At 46.8% G+C, this 17,771-nt stretch overlaps 1 protein-coding gene across 1 annotated transcript; it reads right to left on the minus strand.

Moving 5' to 3' along the window:
* Positions 1 to 3,190: 3,190 nt before the first annotated feature.
* YWHAB (tyrosine 3-monooxygenase/tryptophan 5-monooxygenase activation protein beta) lies at positions 3,191 to 16,638 on the minus strand. The gene is made up of 6 exons (XM_062009137.1): positions 16,536 to 16,638; positions 8,524 to 8,824; positions 7,429 to 7,552; positions 6,288 to 6,451; positions 5,531 to 5,626; positions 3,191 to 5,070 (listed from the first exon to the last, which is right to left on the minus strand). Exons 2-6 carry the CDS (start codon positions 8,815 to 8,817, stop codon positions 5,014 to 5,016), a joined length of 735 nt encoding a protein of 244 aa, XP_061865121.1. The 5' UTR covers positions 8,818 to 8,824; positions 16,536 to 16,638; the 3' UTR covers positions 3,191 to 5,013.
* Positions 16,639 to 17,771: the final 1,133 nt, after the last annotated feature.

The following is a 17,771-nucleotide window of genomic DNA, read 5'->3' on the forward strand; positions in this document are numbered from 1 at the left end:
CCAGCTTGCTCCTTTCAACACTCATGACCCCAGAGAAATACAAGATAATTCAGTGTCTGAGAAGGTAAACAGCCCTTTTCCACCAGAGATTTCCATTTTAATTCCTCTACCAGCTTGCTCCAGCTCGCTGGTCAGCCAGAGCAGCCCCGAGGAGAAGAGGTCTGCTCCAATGCCCTGCCAGGGGAGCAGCTTCCCGTGAGCTGCCCTGCAGCAACTGCAGCTCCCAGCAACACAAGTCTCTAAACCAGCCCTTCCCCACTTCTCAGCCTGCTGATGAGGCCTCTAAGGCAGGAAAATTAACACTCGTCTCTCTAGCTGGGTAAAAGGTTGGATGGGGAGATGACAGTCACTGCTTGAGACCCCTCTGGGGTAATTGCCCAGGAAAACAGAAATGCAGCTGCTGCCCTAAAAACTCATCAACCCATCTTCAGGGCTCTTACCTTAAAGCTCAAAAGGCCCAAGACACTCGATAAGATACCCTATAGACACCTCAAATAAACATACACACATAGGAGAGGTACATTAAGCAACGCCGCGGGCAAAGGCAAGTCAGCAGCGTGGGCAGAACAGAGACGAGCCCAGCACCGGCTCCCGCGGCCGCCCTACCCTGCGCCCAACCCAGACGCCTCCCGAGGCCCTGGCCGCAGCGCTGACAGCGAACCGACCCCGGCGGGCAACACACACGGGCCTGGCCCCGCGGCCGGCGGGGCGACAGCGATGGAAGCGGCTGGGAAAGGTGAGGGGGAGGCCGGAGCGCCGAGGGCCCAGCGGCGACGGGCCCGGCGCCAGGCGGGAGCAGCCCCCGCTCCGCCGGGCCTCAGCGCCGCAGGAGCCCCCGGGCCCGGACAAGGCCAAGGGGCCGAGCACACTCGGCTGGCGCCGGGCCGGCGGAGGAGCGAGCCGCTCGCCCTGCCCGAGCCCTCCCCACCGGCAGGAACCGTCAGCCGCCCCCGCCCCGGGATACGCCGCCCATCGCCGGCCCGGCCCGCACTCACGACGGGAGCTCCGGGGGCTCAATGGGCAACAACGGCTGTGGCTGCTGCCGCCGCCGCCCGCCTCTTCCCGCCGCGGCGCCGGGGGCGGGCCGGGCCCTCCCCGCCCCTCGCCGCCCCTCGCCGCCCCTCGCCGCCCCTCGCCGCCCCTCGCCGCCCCTCGCCAGCTGCGGCCCCGGGCGGGGCGGACGCCGCGGTAGCAGCCGAGGGCCTGCAGCTGCGTCCGTGCCGAGGCGGCCGGGGCCGCGTCCCGCCTTTCCGCCGGCCCTCAGGCGGGGCTGCGGTGGGGCCTCGGGCCCCGGCAGCGCTGCCCGGCGCGGCCTGTCCCGCCCACGCGTCTTAGGGAACGGCTGGGATGTAGCTCCCTGGAGTTAAAACTCCGGGCAGGAGCCGTAAGATAGAGGCGGCTCGGTGCAGGCGCTGTGCTCGGTGGCACCTACAGAGCCCGGGGCCACATGCAGCGGTGCCCCGCGGAGCACGGGCTGGCCTCTGCCATTGGCCGCGGGCCGGATGACACAGGAGTGCTGTCAGGTCACCCTCACCCACACAGAGCACCCCCAGCCGTGCTGTAAGTACTGGCAGGTGTATGAGGGGTGATGATTTATCACTGAACATCTTCCTTCCACCAGCAACTTCCCCAGCACAATCATGGTTGCAGGGCTGAGGGGCCCGAGGCACCAGCACCTCCACGTTTTAGCCACACTGCCTCTGCTTCTACACTTCAAAGCAGGACAAGTGTCTCATGTTCACTTCAGCTCAACTTGTCTGCTGGATTTCATGAATAAAAGGTGATTCCTCTGTTGCCATGGAGGCTTTGCAAACTGCTCAGGAGACAGACCAGCCTGCTCCAGGCAGCACCACGGTCCTGATGTTAGAGCAAAACTCGTCCATGAGTTAGTTGCTCAGCTCTACCCCAGCCCATCCTCTCAGAAGGCTCAGCTGCAGTGCAGAACAGAAGCTTTACCTTCCCAAAAGCCTGCTGGTGGTTTCCCCTGCTGACCCTGAGCTCAGACAAGCACCAGTGCCAGGAAGAGAAGCCGCAACAGAACAAATTAGGTCAGTTAAATATGTGGAGTACACCCAGGCTCTGACTGTGGCTGGCACAGCTGGAGGGCTCTTTCCCAAAATTATAGAATTACTTGAAAAGTTAGGATGTTTTCTTAACTCATCATTGCTGCAGAGCACTCCCCAGGGCTTATCATTTCTCCTAAAAGAGACAGTAAGGATGGGAGATGTCAGCTGAAATAACTGAGGCAGGACAAGTGCTCTGGGAACAGGAGTGTAAGCAGGACCCAGGATCTTTTCCTCTTGGAGCTGACAGTGTTATGAGCATGAATCAAACTGGGGGTCAGCATACACTGTAAGATCGTTTAATGGCAGACGTGTCTATTAAGGCTGAAGAAAATGACAAAGTAACTATAGCGAGACTAGAATTTGAAGCCATGGTATAGGTCAGTGCTCCATCAGCAGCGAGTCAGATTTGGGCCCAACACCTCTGCAGTGGTCACCCAAAAGGAGCCACGATACACAATCCCCAGAGCAGCTTTGTATCGCCCCATGGGAGGAGCGAGAGGCTCCAGGTGCAGGAAGGACATTTGCTTTGGCCCCACCTGGCCCCACGGATGTTTTCAGGCTGACTGCTATCAGCCACCCTGGCTAACACTACCCATCTTTTCAGGCACTCCCATTTCCAGGAAGACACCTCCACCAAAATGTGTGTTTTGGCTCCTGTCAGTGCCCAGATGAGTGGCCCAACTCTGCTCAGTGCTGCAGCCTGAGGTGCAGAGAACAGACTGAGGGACTGCTGACAGCTGACCCTGTGCTCAGAAATGTCGTGTTAAGGGATTGACTCCCTGAGGAAAAACTTTTACATGTAACCAACAGACTTTTCTCATGGATGGTGTCTTTGACCACACAATATGCAATGACTCATGGCAAGTGAAGTGCTTTTAAGTCCTGCAATGAAAACACGAGAATGAACTCAACAACAACAAAAAAGTAGTGTAGTTTTCTACTACAAATCTGGGTGGGTGTTGGGTGGAAAGTCTCTGCACAGAGATGAATAATTAGGTATTCACACCATTTGGAAACGACGAATGACCTCACTTCTCCCAGCTCTGAGCATTTCATACACGGTGAGTGGTGATTTTACTACTACATTGGGTTTTTTTCTGCCAAAGAAATGAGACCCAAACAACTGATAAAATTTTTTTTATTATTCACTTTTGAATTCTTTTACACTTCTCCTGATTATTTTGTGTAAGGTGAAACTAGAACTGCTTAAAAGACATACACAAATCTAGTACATCAATAACCAGGTATTTCTTTTTGCTATACTATTCTCACAACCACGTGTGTGCTAGGCAATATAACCGTCACAGAAGCAAACTTTAGGCAGAATACTGGTCAGTAAAAACAAAGCGAAGAGCTACCAGATATACAGACAGGCTCGGTTCCACATTCACTACTGCGTTTATCAAGCGCCAAGTATTAACTGCACAATTTGTTCAGCTAGTAGAGGGGACTTTTAAAATCAGTGCATGAAATTCTCTTCAGCGGACAGATGGACAGAGGGACAGATGGAGCCTCTAGCTAAGTGGAATGTGAAGGCAGGGGGATGATACCAAGAGACTGACAGGTGACTATTCCTAATCTTTTCCACTGCATTATTCACAGAACTCTTAATAGGTTTGATGGGACATGATTGAAACGTAACTAGGTGAGGAGGTTTGGAGCTCAGATCACAAGCAGTACAAATGGGTAGGTCTGCATTCCAGAACAAGAAATGGGAAATCCTGAATATTTGAGCCAGACCCTTGTGCTGCCAAACAATGGCAGAGAGGAGCTGAAAACTGCAACAGCGCTGGCAGCTTTCAAATATCCAAGAAGGAAACCTGTCCCTGAGCAGGCTCAGGTCTCACCCACCATCCTGACATCTCCCATCATCGAGGAAAGGATGACGCATATGTGGGAGTCCAAAATCACTTGAATGGAGTTTAAACAGGTGAGAGGGTCAAGGATGAACAGAGGCCAATGGGAGAAAAATTTCTATCAAGGGAACTGAAAGGTGGCTGAGTGGATTCCCTAACAAGTTTCCAGGATAAATTCAAAATGGGAATACCATGGAAATTTCGATTCACCTAAGAGTAAAGTCATGCAAAAGTGGCAGATTACTTCATGGTATCATCCAAACTAATAAGGCCATTCAAAAAATTGAATCTTCTCCTATTGCAAGTCCATGGTAGTGAACCAAGAATTCTCACTACTGACGATTGTGTAAGGTGTAACTAGGTATGTTATTGCTGTGGGAAGGGGCTTAAGTCATGCATGTCGTGAGAGCGTGAGAGCACTTTGAAAAGTCAAATCCTGGTTATCTGCCAGCGTAAAGAGTTTGGAAATCAAGCTGCTGCCTCCCCCATTACCCTCCTCCCCCAAACAAACCCCCTCCCCAGAAAGATAGGACCAACATAGTAAGCTTTTGACTGAAAGCGGTGCCTCAGATTCGGTTACAAACATCTACAGAGTGTGCCCGTTGAACTAACCGAGAGCAGTGTCACTAACTGGAATGCCATACATCGGACTGTTTTCCTTCCATGCCCCAATGTCACAATAGAATCTCTATAACTTTCTGTACAACTTTACAACAGAATTGTACCTCGACTGTTTTGGTGCCAAATTAAGCTCGCCAGAGTCACACAATTGACGTCTACTTTTTCTACCAATAAGAGTTTTGTAAAGTTCAATTGCAATCACAAAACCCATAATCACAGTGTTCAGTTAAAAATATAAACACGGTAATGGTAACTGTAAATGTTCCCAATAGGAAAGCTGGGAATGCCATTGGAATAACCGACCGCCGCTCAAGGACACGAAACACCAACCAACTGTTTTTACCCCACAGACAGTTTTTGCTACGTTGAGGTTGTGAAAGTCGATGTACTATTCTTTTTGCTTGTCGCACAAAGGGATATATGTGTAGGATACAGGGGGACATTGAACACAGAGTGAAGCATGACAGCCATTAGTTCTCTCCCTCCCCAGCGTCCCCTTCATCTCCCTGGTTTTCCGACGTCCATAGCTGTAAGAAAACACAAACAGGTGTTTCTAGGGAAAGCACACAGGTAATTACAGCTGCCAGCAGAGGGAAAACAGCTTCATTAACATTAGCTGTGCCATTTTATCAACCAAGGGCAACACTGAACTTCACTGTAAGCTGAAGAATAATGAATTAGAAAACGAGTAGAGGAGAAGATGTAAGAAGCCAGCAAAAGTTTGCAAGCTCAACATAAAGCTGGCTGCTGAGAACAGACAAGTTCTAAAAAGCTGAGGCTGTTATAGTGATTAGCAAGTGATTTCTGGTTTAAACAAGCAAGTCTAACTGGTCTGGTTACTCAAAGCCATGCAGTTAAGACATGTGGTTAATGCTCCAGAAGATGCTTTGAATGGCACAGAACTACCAAAGTGTTCAGCCACTTCAGAGTCCAGCAGCCTAAAGAGCTACCAGCACACAGTGTTGCTGTTTGCCATGAGATACTTACAGTGAGGTTGTCCCTAAGCAGCTGCATGATCAGCGTGCTGTCTTTGTAAGACTCTTCATTCAGCGTGTCCAGCTCTGCTATCGCTTCATCGAATGCCTAAAGACAAGCAAAGACACACACTTTGACACTCTGCTCTCTGAATCCACTTCTGATTACAGATTTGGCACGTTACTATTCAAATTCAGTGACAAAAGAGTCTGGTATTTTTCATTTTCCACCAAGAGAAGAAATGCAAACCAAAGTCAGCACCAGATCACATGATAATCAGTGGGAAAACAGAAATGTTCAGGGGGGTGCAGACTGAAGTGTCAAAGACCTCAGGGTGGTGCTCCGTGACATGCTTTGCAAATCATTCCCTGGGATCTGTTACATTTAGCAAGTTTACAAGAAAACTTTAGGCAGAAAGGCAGGTGGAACTGAACAAGGTTCTTGGGGTGAGTCTGCCTAAGTGACAGGAACACATCCAAGACTTCAAATTTGACAGAAGCACATTCTAAAAGAACTACAGGGGCATAACAAGAGGCACTTTGTCTCCTCTTTCAGGGGATCTGCTGCACCAGCAAATTAGCTTTTCTTAAAGCTAAGCCAGTCTTGCAAACTAACTTATCTGAAAATACACTCGGATGACAGTTTAAAGATGACAGCATTTTTAAGGAATTGGATATGAAAAAGCATAATCATGTACAGAGTGCTACTGCAACCATGTAATTATCTCCTTAGGCTCTGCAACAACCGGTTCCATGAAGAGTCTGCTTACCGTCTTTGCCAGATTACAGGCTTTTTCAGGAGAATTTAGTATCTCATAGTAGAAGACAGAGAAATTTAGAGCCAAACCAAGTCGAATGGGGTGTGTTGGCTGCATCTCTTTCTTGCTAATTTCAAATGCCTCCTGGTAAGCTTGCTGAGAGTTTGCTACCGTTGCTGCAAGAAGTAATTACAATCATATTAATGCACAGTACATCACAAGGGAAGCTATTGTATCCTTGCTCTAAACTATCGTGCCAACAGAAATTCATACAATTACACATGCACAGATGCTTTTTTGCAATGGTTTTAGATGTAAAAGCCTACCACTGGCTGAACTTTTGAGGCAGAAGTATTTGAGATACAGAAGTTCAACTTTTTAATAGAGACTTAAAATGAAATTTACTTGAAGTAAATTCCAACCAATCTGAATAAGCAAAAGCTTTACTTCAGTCAAAGTGTACTGTGAATTAACACTCACTTCCAGCCTAGCTGAAGAAGTAATAGCTCTGAATAACATAACCAGACAAAACCACATGGGGAAGGAGAGGTATCTAAACTACATTTACAAGGAAATATTTAACAGATAGGTCATGAACCTTAAATTTCAGTTTGGGGTTTTAGAGGAAAGACAAAAGTCCCTTCCTGGCTAATGGGTAACAATAGCTCCAGAATAGCAAGCTTGCATGACATCAGGCTTCATCATATACTCACCAGTAATTCAGGCACAGTTCAACATTACTTTTAACATTTCAGGATTCCTTGGCTTATGACCCAGTAACCCAACAGCCCATAACTGCACACAGAAAGCTTGCAAACAGTGAAGACTTGTGAGCTAACTTCATAGTTTAGACAAGCAATGATAGGAATAGGGCATTTTCCATGAGAAAAAACACATTCTCCAGGAAAAGGATTTTATATTGCCAAACATGCTTGAGACTCAGTCACTGAGGTCAAGGGGTGCAAGCAGAATTTAATTGGTTTGATGAACATCTGTCAATCACTTCTATTCAGTGAAGTCTTTCTCTAAAAGTGACCTGCACTGCACCAGTCTTCAACACTACAGAGCAGTGGCAAGAAGAAATACATACTTCATGTTAGGGAAGAAGAACGTGCCCAACACCCAGTAGAATGGAGATTTCATGTCTACTTACTTTGCTTATTGTCCCCAGATGCCACCTCTGAGAGGTATCTGTAGTAATCGCCTTTCATTTTCAAATAGAAGACCTTGCTTTCTGGCTGCGTGGCATTGACAATAAGGTATTTATCCAGGAGTTCCTGAGAAAGGAAACATCACATTTTTTCCCCAAAATTTCATAAAGATAATGTCTGAAACAGAGCCTTCACTACAAAGGTAAGCATGATCTGTTAAAACATTAACAATGACTTACGCATACTCATGTATTAATCACTTTGCTTATTGTTTTCTAACTCAGGAAAGAAAGATAAACTACTTGTATCCTAATCCCTGGGAAGTAGAAAGCTTGCTGTGTAGCTATCCACAGTTCACTGTTGCAGAATCTCAGGACTTAAGATTGTAAAGACTTTCCTTTAAAGATAATGATGCAAACCTATGTCCATAACCAACCTAATGAAAAGCAACAACTTTACACTAGCCCACATCTGGTCACTTTTGCTGCCACAAACTTGAATTCTACAAAAAGAGCAGTGAAATTATCCATAACAAGCTAATTCTATCTGCAACTCCAGCTGAAAAGTGGCACAGTTAGCACATGTGCATTCACTAAGAGACTGACTACTCATAGCAACTGCTCCTGACTGGTCTTTAGCAGACTGAACAGCAATAAAAAGAATCTCTCTTGTCTAAGTGAAGGAAGTAGCAAAAGCTGTTTGGGGGGAACTACACACCTTCTCCATCCAAAAAAAGTACTAAACAAGCTTCAGGATCTCAACCTCCATTAAGAAAAGTATTTAAATGGTAGGCCTTTCAGCAGGACTCCTGCCAGTGCCCCAGACTTCCATTTGCTTTCATGGTGACCCCATACAAGCAGACTGGGGTCTTCTACACTGCCTTGTTTGCTGTTCTCTATTACAGAAAATAAATGCTCTTTTAGAACAGATTCCCCAAGAAGCAAATTAGGAGCTAGAATTGGACCCAAGTATGTGGCTATGTGAGGTTATTCCCCTGCTAAGGTGCTGCAGTGTCTATAGCACTAGTAAGACTCCTTCAGCCTCCCTGAAGAATGCTGCAGTACTAACTACTGTTATTTTTGCTGTTGGATTATTACCAGAACATCATTGCAGATATCCTGCAATTCAGCCTCAATCTTCTCACGATACTCTCTTCCCATCTGCTGTTTCTTCTCATTCCTTTCTGTTTTCTGTTCAATGCTGGAAATGACACGCCAGGATGAGCGACGGGCACCAACCACATTCTTGTAGGCAACTGAGAGTAGATTCCTTTCTTCATTGGACAGTTCATGTCCTTGCTCGGTGACAGCCTTCATAGCAGCAGCCATGTCATCGTAACGCTCAGCCTGTTCAGCCAGTTTGGCTTTCTGTACCAACTCACTTTTATCCATGGCTCTCCTGTAATTAGTGGGGAATAAAAATAAAGAATGTCTCTTGATGGTCTGCACTGGGGAAGTTAATGCTGCAGGGTGAAGCAGAACTCACAGTCACTACTAAGTGGGAAACCAATCAACTCAGAGCAATATGAAGGATTTCTTCTTAAAAGTTTATTTGACCTTTTGCAAAATATGTGGAATTTCAATGTGTAAATGACTAATCACAGTCCTGAAGATATGTGAGGAATGTTCTTCAAAATACAGCAAAATCCATATTGGCATTAAGTACAGCACACCACATGTTCCCCACGTCAATCTCTCCCTTTTCCTACAGTAGCCACAGCTCAGCCTGGGACACACTGCGTGGTCTACCCCAGAAACCACCAGTTTCAGTTGATTTGGGAGTTTTTTTGTTTGTTTTCTCCCCACTATCATGCAACAGCAATCTCTTAGGAGCAGTGAAGCACTGGACAGCTCTTCCTGACACTGAAGGGTTTTTTTGCATGCTACAGGAGATGTTTCTGTAGATTTAAATAAACCACACCCAGTAAAGTTGGAATTGTTGGCAACTATGGGAAGTTAATTTATACCACCCTGCCAGAAAACTGGGTGTTTTTGTACATGGATCAACAGACATATAATAGACAACTCTACACTGCTCGGGTGGCTGCAGCTTCAGGTTGTCAAAGCCTTTTAAATAACACTGACATTCCCAAACATGGAATGGGACATGGCCCATGTGACAGTTGCTACTACAAAACTCATTGCTTATATGGCAACAACTTGTTTATCATTTCTGATAATGCAGTTTAGTGACTGAAGCCAAGAAAACCACATCACATGATCACAAGGCCTCTGAAGAGCTTAAGCAATGAAAAATGAAGTTTGTAAGGAACATGCTGGTGAGGCGGCTGGAGCATTGTTTACTTCTACAAAATCTACACTTAACTCAGGCACTGAGCTACCAACCTTACACTTAACCACCCAGGGCCTGGTTTCCAGGAGAACTTAAAGAGGTTTCTATGCCTTTATCAATGTTAAGTGGACCTCAATGTCTCACAAACTTCAAAGTGCCTCAAATTCAGCTGTAAGATTTCTCCAGGTGCACAGGTTCATTTCTGACAGACTCAGGGCTTTCATTCTTGTCAGTATTGAGCAATAGCGTTCCTCTACCACTCCCTAAATCCCAATCAGGACTCTCATTGTTCAGACAAGAAGTTTTCAGGCTGACATCTAACAGCCTAAAGAAAATTCTAAAAGGACAATGAAAACCTAACAGTAAGTTTACAACTGCCTGTTTATCAGACAAGCCTCTACAATCCTGTAAGAAATGACCAATAGGCTGAGAGTGATTGCTGTAGCCTTATTCCTGACTGTCTCCTTTCAAGATCCCAGTCTGACAGACTCCTGATGGAGAACATCTCACACACACTGCTCCGTTTGCATTTTAATGCAAATGTCACCTACCACACTATTATGTCAGGAAACCTGACCCTTACACTAAAATCCTCTACCAGGAAAACGAGATGCAGACCCAAATTCCTGTCATGTGTATGAGCAGTTGGAGTTTCCTACTGCTAAGGACAGAGTCCCAACTACAACATTTTTTGGGGAAGAGTATACATGTTCAATCCCTCCAGCTGAAGATATTCCACCCCCCCAAAAAAAATCACTCAAGATAGCAAGTCAAGCATTGTCATTTCACATGAAAACTTCTGAAGTAAACTCAGTCTTCAAATGCCCTGACTGCTATATAATAGCAAGTCACAGTTGCTCCTGCTTGTGTTTGATCCTTTGTAGATCTAGTCTAACACATCCAGCCACACAAGGCTCTCAGTAAGGATACATAATGCTAAGACCAGTCCCCTGGAAAGAGACCTGGAGGACTTGTCAGTAAAGTTGGGCTGCAGTTCAGTTCCACTTCAAATATTCCATTGAAACTAGCGGACTCTGACACCTATTAAAAGGTAACGTGGGCTTCAGCTCAAAGCCCTGAACAAGACAGACTGACTGTGGGCAGCAATGTGACAAGTTCTTCTAAGACATGACTAATGTGGCTCTGTCTTCCTCAAGAGGCTTTTACCACAGGGATGTGCTCTATTGTCATTGGCTCCTGCACACTTACCAAAAGAATGGCTCCTGATGTGGAAAGGGGGAAGTGAAGTTTGTGATGTTAATTTTTTTCTCTGCTCTGAAGTGTATTTCAGTACTGATTCATAACAAGCCAAAGGAAATCATCAGACTGTTTACCATTGAGAGCACATCCTACTTTTCACTGTTGTGTCTATCAAACCTGGTAAACCATTCCCTTAACTCAGCACTAAATTTAGACTATGGGTTTAATGCAGGAAGTAATCTGTGAGTGGAATTTCTCTACCCTCTCACTAAAATGTGCACATGAACAAAGTACACCTGAAGAATGCTTTTTATGCTTCAAGAGCCAACTGTAAACACCAGGACATGTAAACAAAACCAATTCAGAGTTGTTCTAGTTTCCTCACAGCCTGCAAAGCTTCTAGGAGCCTTTCTATTGCAACCATCTTATCTTCTTATGGAATGTGATTATTACATAGAAAAAGCCTGCTTGTTGAAGTCCAAAGGCAAGCAGCTCCAACAGAGTTTACATTTTGCCATTGAAAGGTCAATTTTATCTTTGATCTGCACTTTGCCAATAGTGGTCTAATCTGTAGACAAGTCATCCGTGCAGCATCCCGTTTACAAATGAAATTGTTTAGTTTAGAAATGGTGCAAAGCTTGTTTTATCAAGCTCACTGACATATTTATCTTTAGATGTAAGTCAGTTCATGGCAGTCAATGGGTTCATATAAGGACACATGAAGGAAGAAATCAGAGGGAACTGCAAAGACATAAAGACCTAGTGGATAAAAGAGATCCAGAAACTAGTTTAACATTCCGATTATACAGGCAAAATACCAACACAGAGCATTTTAATGTTGTTTCTCATCAAATAGCTTTCCTCTGTAATGTAACTAATTTATGTACAGCTTAAATGTATCTCAAAGATTACTGAAGACTGAGCTCCTCTGAAGCTCATTGGCTTAGTTTTGACATAGAAATTCAGTATACAGGGGCTTGAGCCATTTAGTTAATTCCTCTTAATATCTGTACTGTCAGTAGGTTTGCTAAGAAACACAAAGCATTATTCAATAACATGGATTTAATAGCACTTAAATGCAGTAAGAAAATAGTATCTGCAATCCAAATTATCTGCAATCAACAGTAAGCCTACCATGATTTTATTCACAGGGTGCTACATAAAGGAGCACTTACAATCCTTAGTTGATTCTCCATTGCTTACCTTGTTAGAAGCTTGGAGAGAGCTTTGCAGAGCTATGCTGGCTTGAGCTCCAAAAGAGGGAAGTGTTTGCCAGAAGGAAAAAAGATACAAGGAAAGGAGTGATGTTTGAAAAGGTAAAGAAGCAACTATCAGTTATCACTGGTCCCTCCCACAGAGGAGATGAAAGCCACGCTCTAACAATGGATCAGTGTGCCACAGTCCGAAACAAGCAAAGCCTACAGCTAAAAATACTCCTAGGCCACAAACAGAAGCCGTCTAACAAAGGTTACCTGCAGCTAGGAGCAAAACACACAAAGGTGATGAGCAGGAGCCAACAGGAATGATCTATTCTAGGACTAATGAAGCCATGCCATGTTGGCAAGGGAGAAAGAGGGAAGATGGAAAAGGGAGCAGAGACGTGCAGACCACAGCCATGGAGGAGGCCTGGAAGTTGCCCATTCTAAGCAGAAGATTCTCATATTAGATGCATCAATGCATTTCAAATTCTTAAGATACTGTCTTCTTAAGAATCTGTCAAACCACAACTTAGTAGCTCTCCAAAAAGAAGTGGCTGGACATTATTTACAAGAAGCAATAGCCACCATGGCCAATAGTACTAGCTGTCAGGAGTTTGAATCACTTTAAATCCCACACTCAAAATGCAATTTTTAAGTGATTTCTTTTGACCATCTTCTATATAGCCTAGAACTCTTTCCATCTCTCACAAATGCAGAATAGCAAGTATGCAGGCACTAAAAGTTACAAGGGCTTAGTTCCCACTCCCAGAAGCTTTACAATGGTGTAGACATATTACAAAGCATCAAAGGTAGAGCTGTGAACCTGTAAAATGCCATCAGTTTCCAACTGCCTTGTTACTTTCAGTGGAAGACACAGTAAGAAGGTGCTAGTGTGACCATCCTGGGAATAGCACCTCACGTCAGTACACCCACAGATCTTTCCAGATGGACACGCAGAACTAGAAGTTTACATCCCAGTAACAGCTGAGGAGCAAAACATACAGATAATGCTCTTCAGAAGATTGCAGGTGCTTGAGAACTACATCTTAACTACTCAGCAGCTACTACCTCTGCTTCATAGCCTTTGTTCTTTCCAATCTCACTGAGACGTTTAGGACAAAGCCAAACCAGATTAGAAGTGAAGTCTGCAGAAATCAAATGAAAACTGACACTGCAAATAATCGGGCTTATATAACACATTGAACCAACAAGACAATACTAATAAGCCTATGCTGGCCTGAAGTCTGCTGTTCTCCACGACCTGCTCTTCTGATGCTAATTAAGTCATTGATTTTTATGGACTGTTTTTCTCTTTATAGCAAGCATGAGAATCTATCAGACAAATGCTTCCACTCGGTAAAAAAGAATGGGTGAGAAAGCAGTGTGGTTACTGGTTTGACATACTGGTCCCTCATGAGTCGAGAAGAGAGGCAGGTTAACAGACCTGCACGTTTCACTGAGAGGAGTGAATGTAAAACCAGATTTGGTGAAATGAGATGCAAATCATACTCTTCAGTTGCAAACTCTTTAAGTGCATTCACATTGTAACAGGAAAAGCAGCAGACTAGTGCAGAATTTGTAGTTCAATTTTCCAGCAGTATGTGAACATACCTTATTTGATTTCTGGAGGGGTAATTAATTCCACAATTAAACATTCACATGAGGTAAGTGGTATTTCAAATTACAGTTCTATAGTTGCAGAGAGTAAGAGCTTTGGAGATAACTATTTCTAAAACAAATGGAAAATCCCTCTCCATAACTCAGGCACACACATGCTGACACAAGTATCTGCATGATATTGATGGCATTCACTGGCAAGTAGACATTGCTCTCAATATTCTTTACAGGAAAGGAATCAATTCTCTCTAAATGGAGAGCTGATTTATTGTAGTATTAAGCATTTCACTTCATTAGTTGTGTTTCTCTATTTTAGTTCCCTCAAAGGCTAACCGTGCATCATTAAATAACTGATTAGAAAATGAATGTGACTGGGAAGATCTGAGCAGTGTTCCACAACTGCCAAGAGCTTGGGTGTAACAAGTAGTTCAGTATACTGCAAACACAACGAGGGGAAAAGGAGAGTGACTTCATAGTTAGGATATTCCTGCTGACCTTGTGCAGCACACAGCTTTAGCCTCCTGTGCATTTACTGATTAACCGTGCACTCTGGCCTTACGGTTAAAGCTTTATGCAGACGTTCAGATAAAATTAACATTCTCTAAGGCTGTGCCTAAACCTGCTCTGGCCATCTTCTGCCATCATTACTTGCTCCTCCTTAAAACTGACCAATATAATTTTTAGTAAGGTGCCATTCAGTAGTTTTCAGTCTCCATAGACAGAGATGACATGTCTATGTCAAGTATCAACAGTGTGTAGGAACACTGCTGCTGGACACACCACTTCCAGTTAGTGTCAGGTAGCCTTGTTCTTCTTAATGTCGTCTAAAGGAGGGAGCACAGGCTGGAAAGTCCTGCATGCCTGTGGCACTTGGTGGAAGTCAGCTGCAGGTGGAGACAAGCACACAGCTCCACAGCACCATATACTTACACAGTAACACCTTTTTGTTCCATCTAGCAGGATTGGTTTTGGCAAGAGTCCAGGTGGAAATAGTGAGTTATCCCAAAAAATCTTCCCTCAGGCATAAAGTTCGTGCCAAACTAATGAATTCATATCACAGGTAAATCACTCTTGTTAATAATAAACTGAGAGTATTTATATTACAGGGTGGGGCAAAAAGTGCAGCCATATAAATGACACACAACTATAATGCCCAGTCCTACTGAGATGCTTTGGGATATCAGAAGGATTACAGTACCAACTTTTTACCTCACTATTCAAATCATTATTTATTTAACTCCGCCTCATCTGAGTTTATTCACATGCAGCCCAAAAAGCTGCATACTGGCAAAGGCAAAAAAAAGAAAGGCTCCACATCAAAATAGCAGAGATCAGAACATGCGGTACTGACATAATGAGGTTGAGAGAACTGCACCAGGCCCATCTGTGCAACGAGTCTATCACTTTATTAGTACCCATTTAATAAACAAAAGAATATACTGGCTAGATTTTTGCAACTTTTAAAGATGAAGGGTGAAAAAGGCATTCTTCCTTGTTTTCATTTCCAGTTTGTGTCTTATTATTTTAAAACAAAAGCAAGCTCTTCTCTCTGTAAAAAAGCATTAACATTCCTGACTGAGGTGTCTTGCAGCAGTCAGAGTGTAAAGACACAAATATTCCAACTGCTACTGAAGTTACAAAACCTTACAAACCTTCTCCAACTCTCTGATATTTTTAGGCAGGAATTTAGCATTTCAAGTGATCTAGGTGAACCTGCTTCTGCAGGGGGGTTGGACTAGATGATCTCTAAAGGTCCCTTCCAACCCCTACCATTCTATGATTCTATGATGTGTGTCTCCCTACCACCAGAAAAGGTATTTTAGCTATTCATAAAGAATTCTGCTGAAAGCAACCACTTTATATTGTGACCTCTGCATCAGATGCATTTTTGCTCCCAGAGGCTAAGACGGTGAAATCTGATCATCCCAATTGGTATCTGACTAGACATACCTCAAAAGATACCTATGGCTGGCTTGAACCAACCTTCCTTCCCTCTGGAGTCCTCCCTAAAGGCATCTCTACTCCCAAATGGATACAAATGATCAAAATCGGGCAGGAATCATAAATAAAAAATGATTTTGTCTCCCTCTAAAGCGTTCCCATGCCCGTGATCGCCTCTGCTCATACAATGGGCATGGAACTAGCACCTCCCCTCTCCCGCTGACAGGGCCCAGCATCTCGGCTATGCAATCAGCTCCTGCTTTGCTGAAGCGGCGGGGACACCCAGCCCCTCTCTTGGTTTGGGGCCGCGAATACAAGAGCCTTGGGGAAGAGAAGGAAGGGCCGTGACTGTGACCCGGCCCGGCGCGTAGGAGCACGCTATCCTTCCTCTCGCGGCCGCCAGGCACGGTGGCCCTTCCCCGCCGCGGTACAGGTGTGCGCGGCCGGGCGCGCCCGCCGCGGAGCAAGTGACTCACTCGGGGCGGGGCAGGGCCGGGCGCTCGGGGAGGAGGCGGCACCGCCCGCCCGGGCTCCGCAGCGGCTGCTGAGGGAGGGTCACACCGTTACTCGGAGCGGGGAGGAGGGAGGGAGGCAGGACCCACCGCCTCCCGCTCCCCACTGCGCGCACGGACCCCGTGGCCCGCTGCGGCCTCGGACGCCCGTCCCCGCCTCGGGGCTGCGCCGGCTCAGCCGGCGGGAGGAGCGGGGCCCGGCCGGCGGGGGGCAGGCCGGGGAGGCCTCCCCCGCACGCTCCCGCGGGCGCCAGCGGGGGCCGCAGCGGCCCAGCCCCGTTGGCGGCGGCAAGGAAGTGGCGGGGCGGGGAGCCGGTGCGGCCGGCGGGAGGGGCCCGGGACCCTCACCTGGCGGCGGCCTGGCCTGGCCTGGATCCCGGCGGGCGAAGCGACTCGGAGCGCGGCGGCCGCTCGGCGCACGCACACACACCCTGCGGCGCTCCGGCCCCGTTTCCGGCGCCGCCGCCACGCCCCTTCCGGCGCTAGGGGGCGCCACCGCCCCTCCCGCCTCCCCATTGGGCCGCGGCGGCGGGCGGCCGGTTGCTATGGCGACACCCCCCCCCCGCGCCGCCCCGCCGCCTCGCTGAGGGCAGCAGCGCGCGCCGCCATGGCCGCCTCCTCCCGCCCGCCTCAGCGCTGCCCGGCCCGGTGCGGGGCAGGCCGAGGGGCTGTCAGCCCCTGCCCTAAGCCAGGGTGCCCAGTTCACCCTGCAGAGCTGGAGCTCTTTGTCTTCCGCCCGCCGGGCGGTGCGCGGGAGCGCTCGGTGGGGAGGGTCCGCAGGGGAGGGCTGAGCTGGCAGCACGGCCACAGCAACGAGCAGACGGCAGTCGTGGCTTCCTTGCCGTTCCTCGCCCTGTTCTGTGGCTGAGCCGCACGATAAGGCCGCCGCTGCAGGCCGCGGGCAGCGGGTGCCGTTCCTCACAGTCTCACAAGTTCACAAACGCTTTGAACTGCGGGATCACGTTTGATCGCTCTTTCAGCGGCGGCTCCCACAGGTGCAGGTTCTCATGAAAGAGAACAAAACCCTTATCGGCTAGATAAGTTTTATGCAGCTGTAATAAATGACATTTCTTAGAGAAATGGCTAGACACAGCATTTTTAGGCCATGAGGAAAAGTCTAGCTTGTTCTCCAAGAAGGAATCCAAGGAGAAGAGTTCAACTGAATCATGTAATCCTTTTGGGTGAGAACTGCCTGAGCACACAACATCCCCCCTGCCCCTCGCCTGCTCCCAAGTCTGAGGCTTAGAGCAGCACCACTTGTCAAGGCGTTATTATCAGGGCTGAAAGGCATTCTGTTCAATTACAGTACTCTGGAGCCTGGATTTCTCTTTCAGATACAATCTTGGTCCCGTCAAAGTCCCTGTCAGATTCCTTTTTAGTGATGGATGGGTTTCATTAGTTTCCTGCTTAGTCTTGATCTGAAGGTTAATTACTTTGGAAAGTCAGGACAAAAATTACTTGGCACCCGTGAGTTCTCTTGAGTTGCAAACGCTGATTCAGCCACATCAGTTATTGCCATCTCTCTGTTTTTTCTTTTCTAGGCAAAACTTGGGTTTTGCCCTGATCTTCTCCATAGCCCCTATT

The sequence above is a fragment of the Colius striatus genome, chromosome 16, assembly GCF_028858725.1.
Source record: "Colius striatus isolate bColStr4 chromosome 16, bColStr4.1.hap1, whole genome shotgun sequence".
Lineage (NCBI taxonomy): Eukaryota > Metazoa > Chordata > Aves > Coliiformes > Coliidae > Colius > Colius striatus.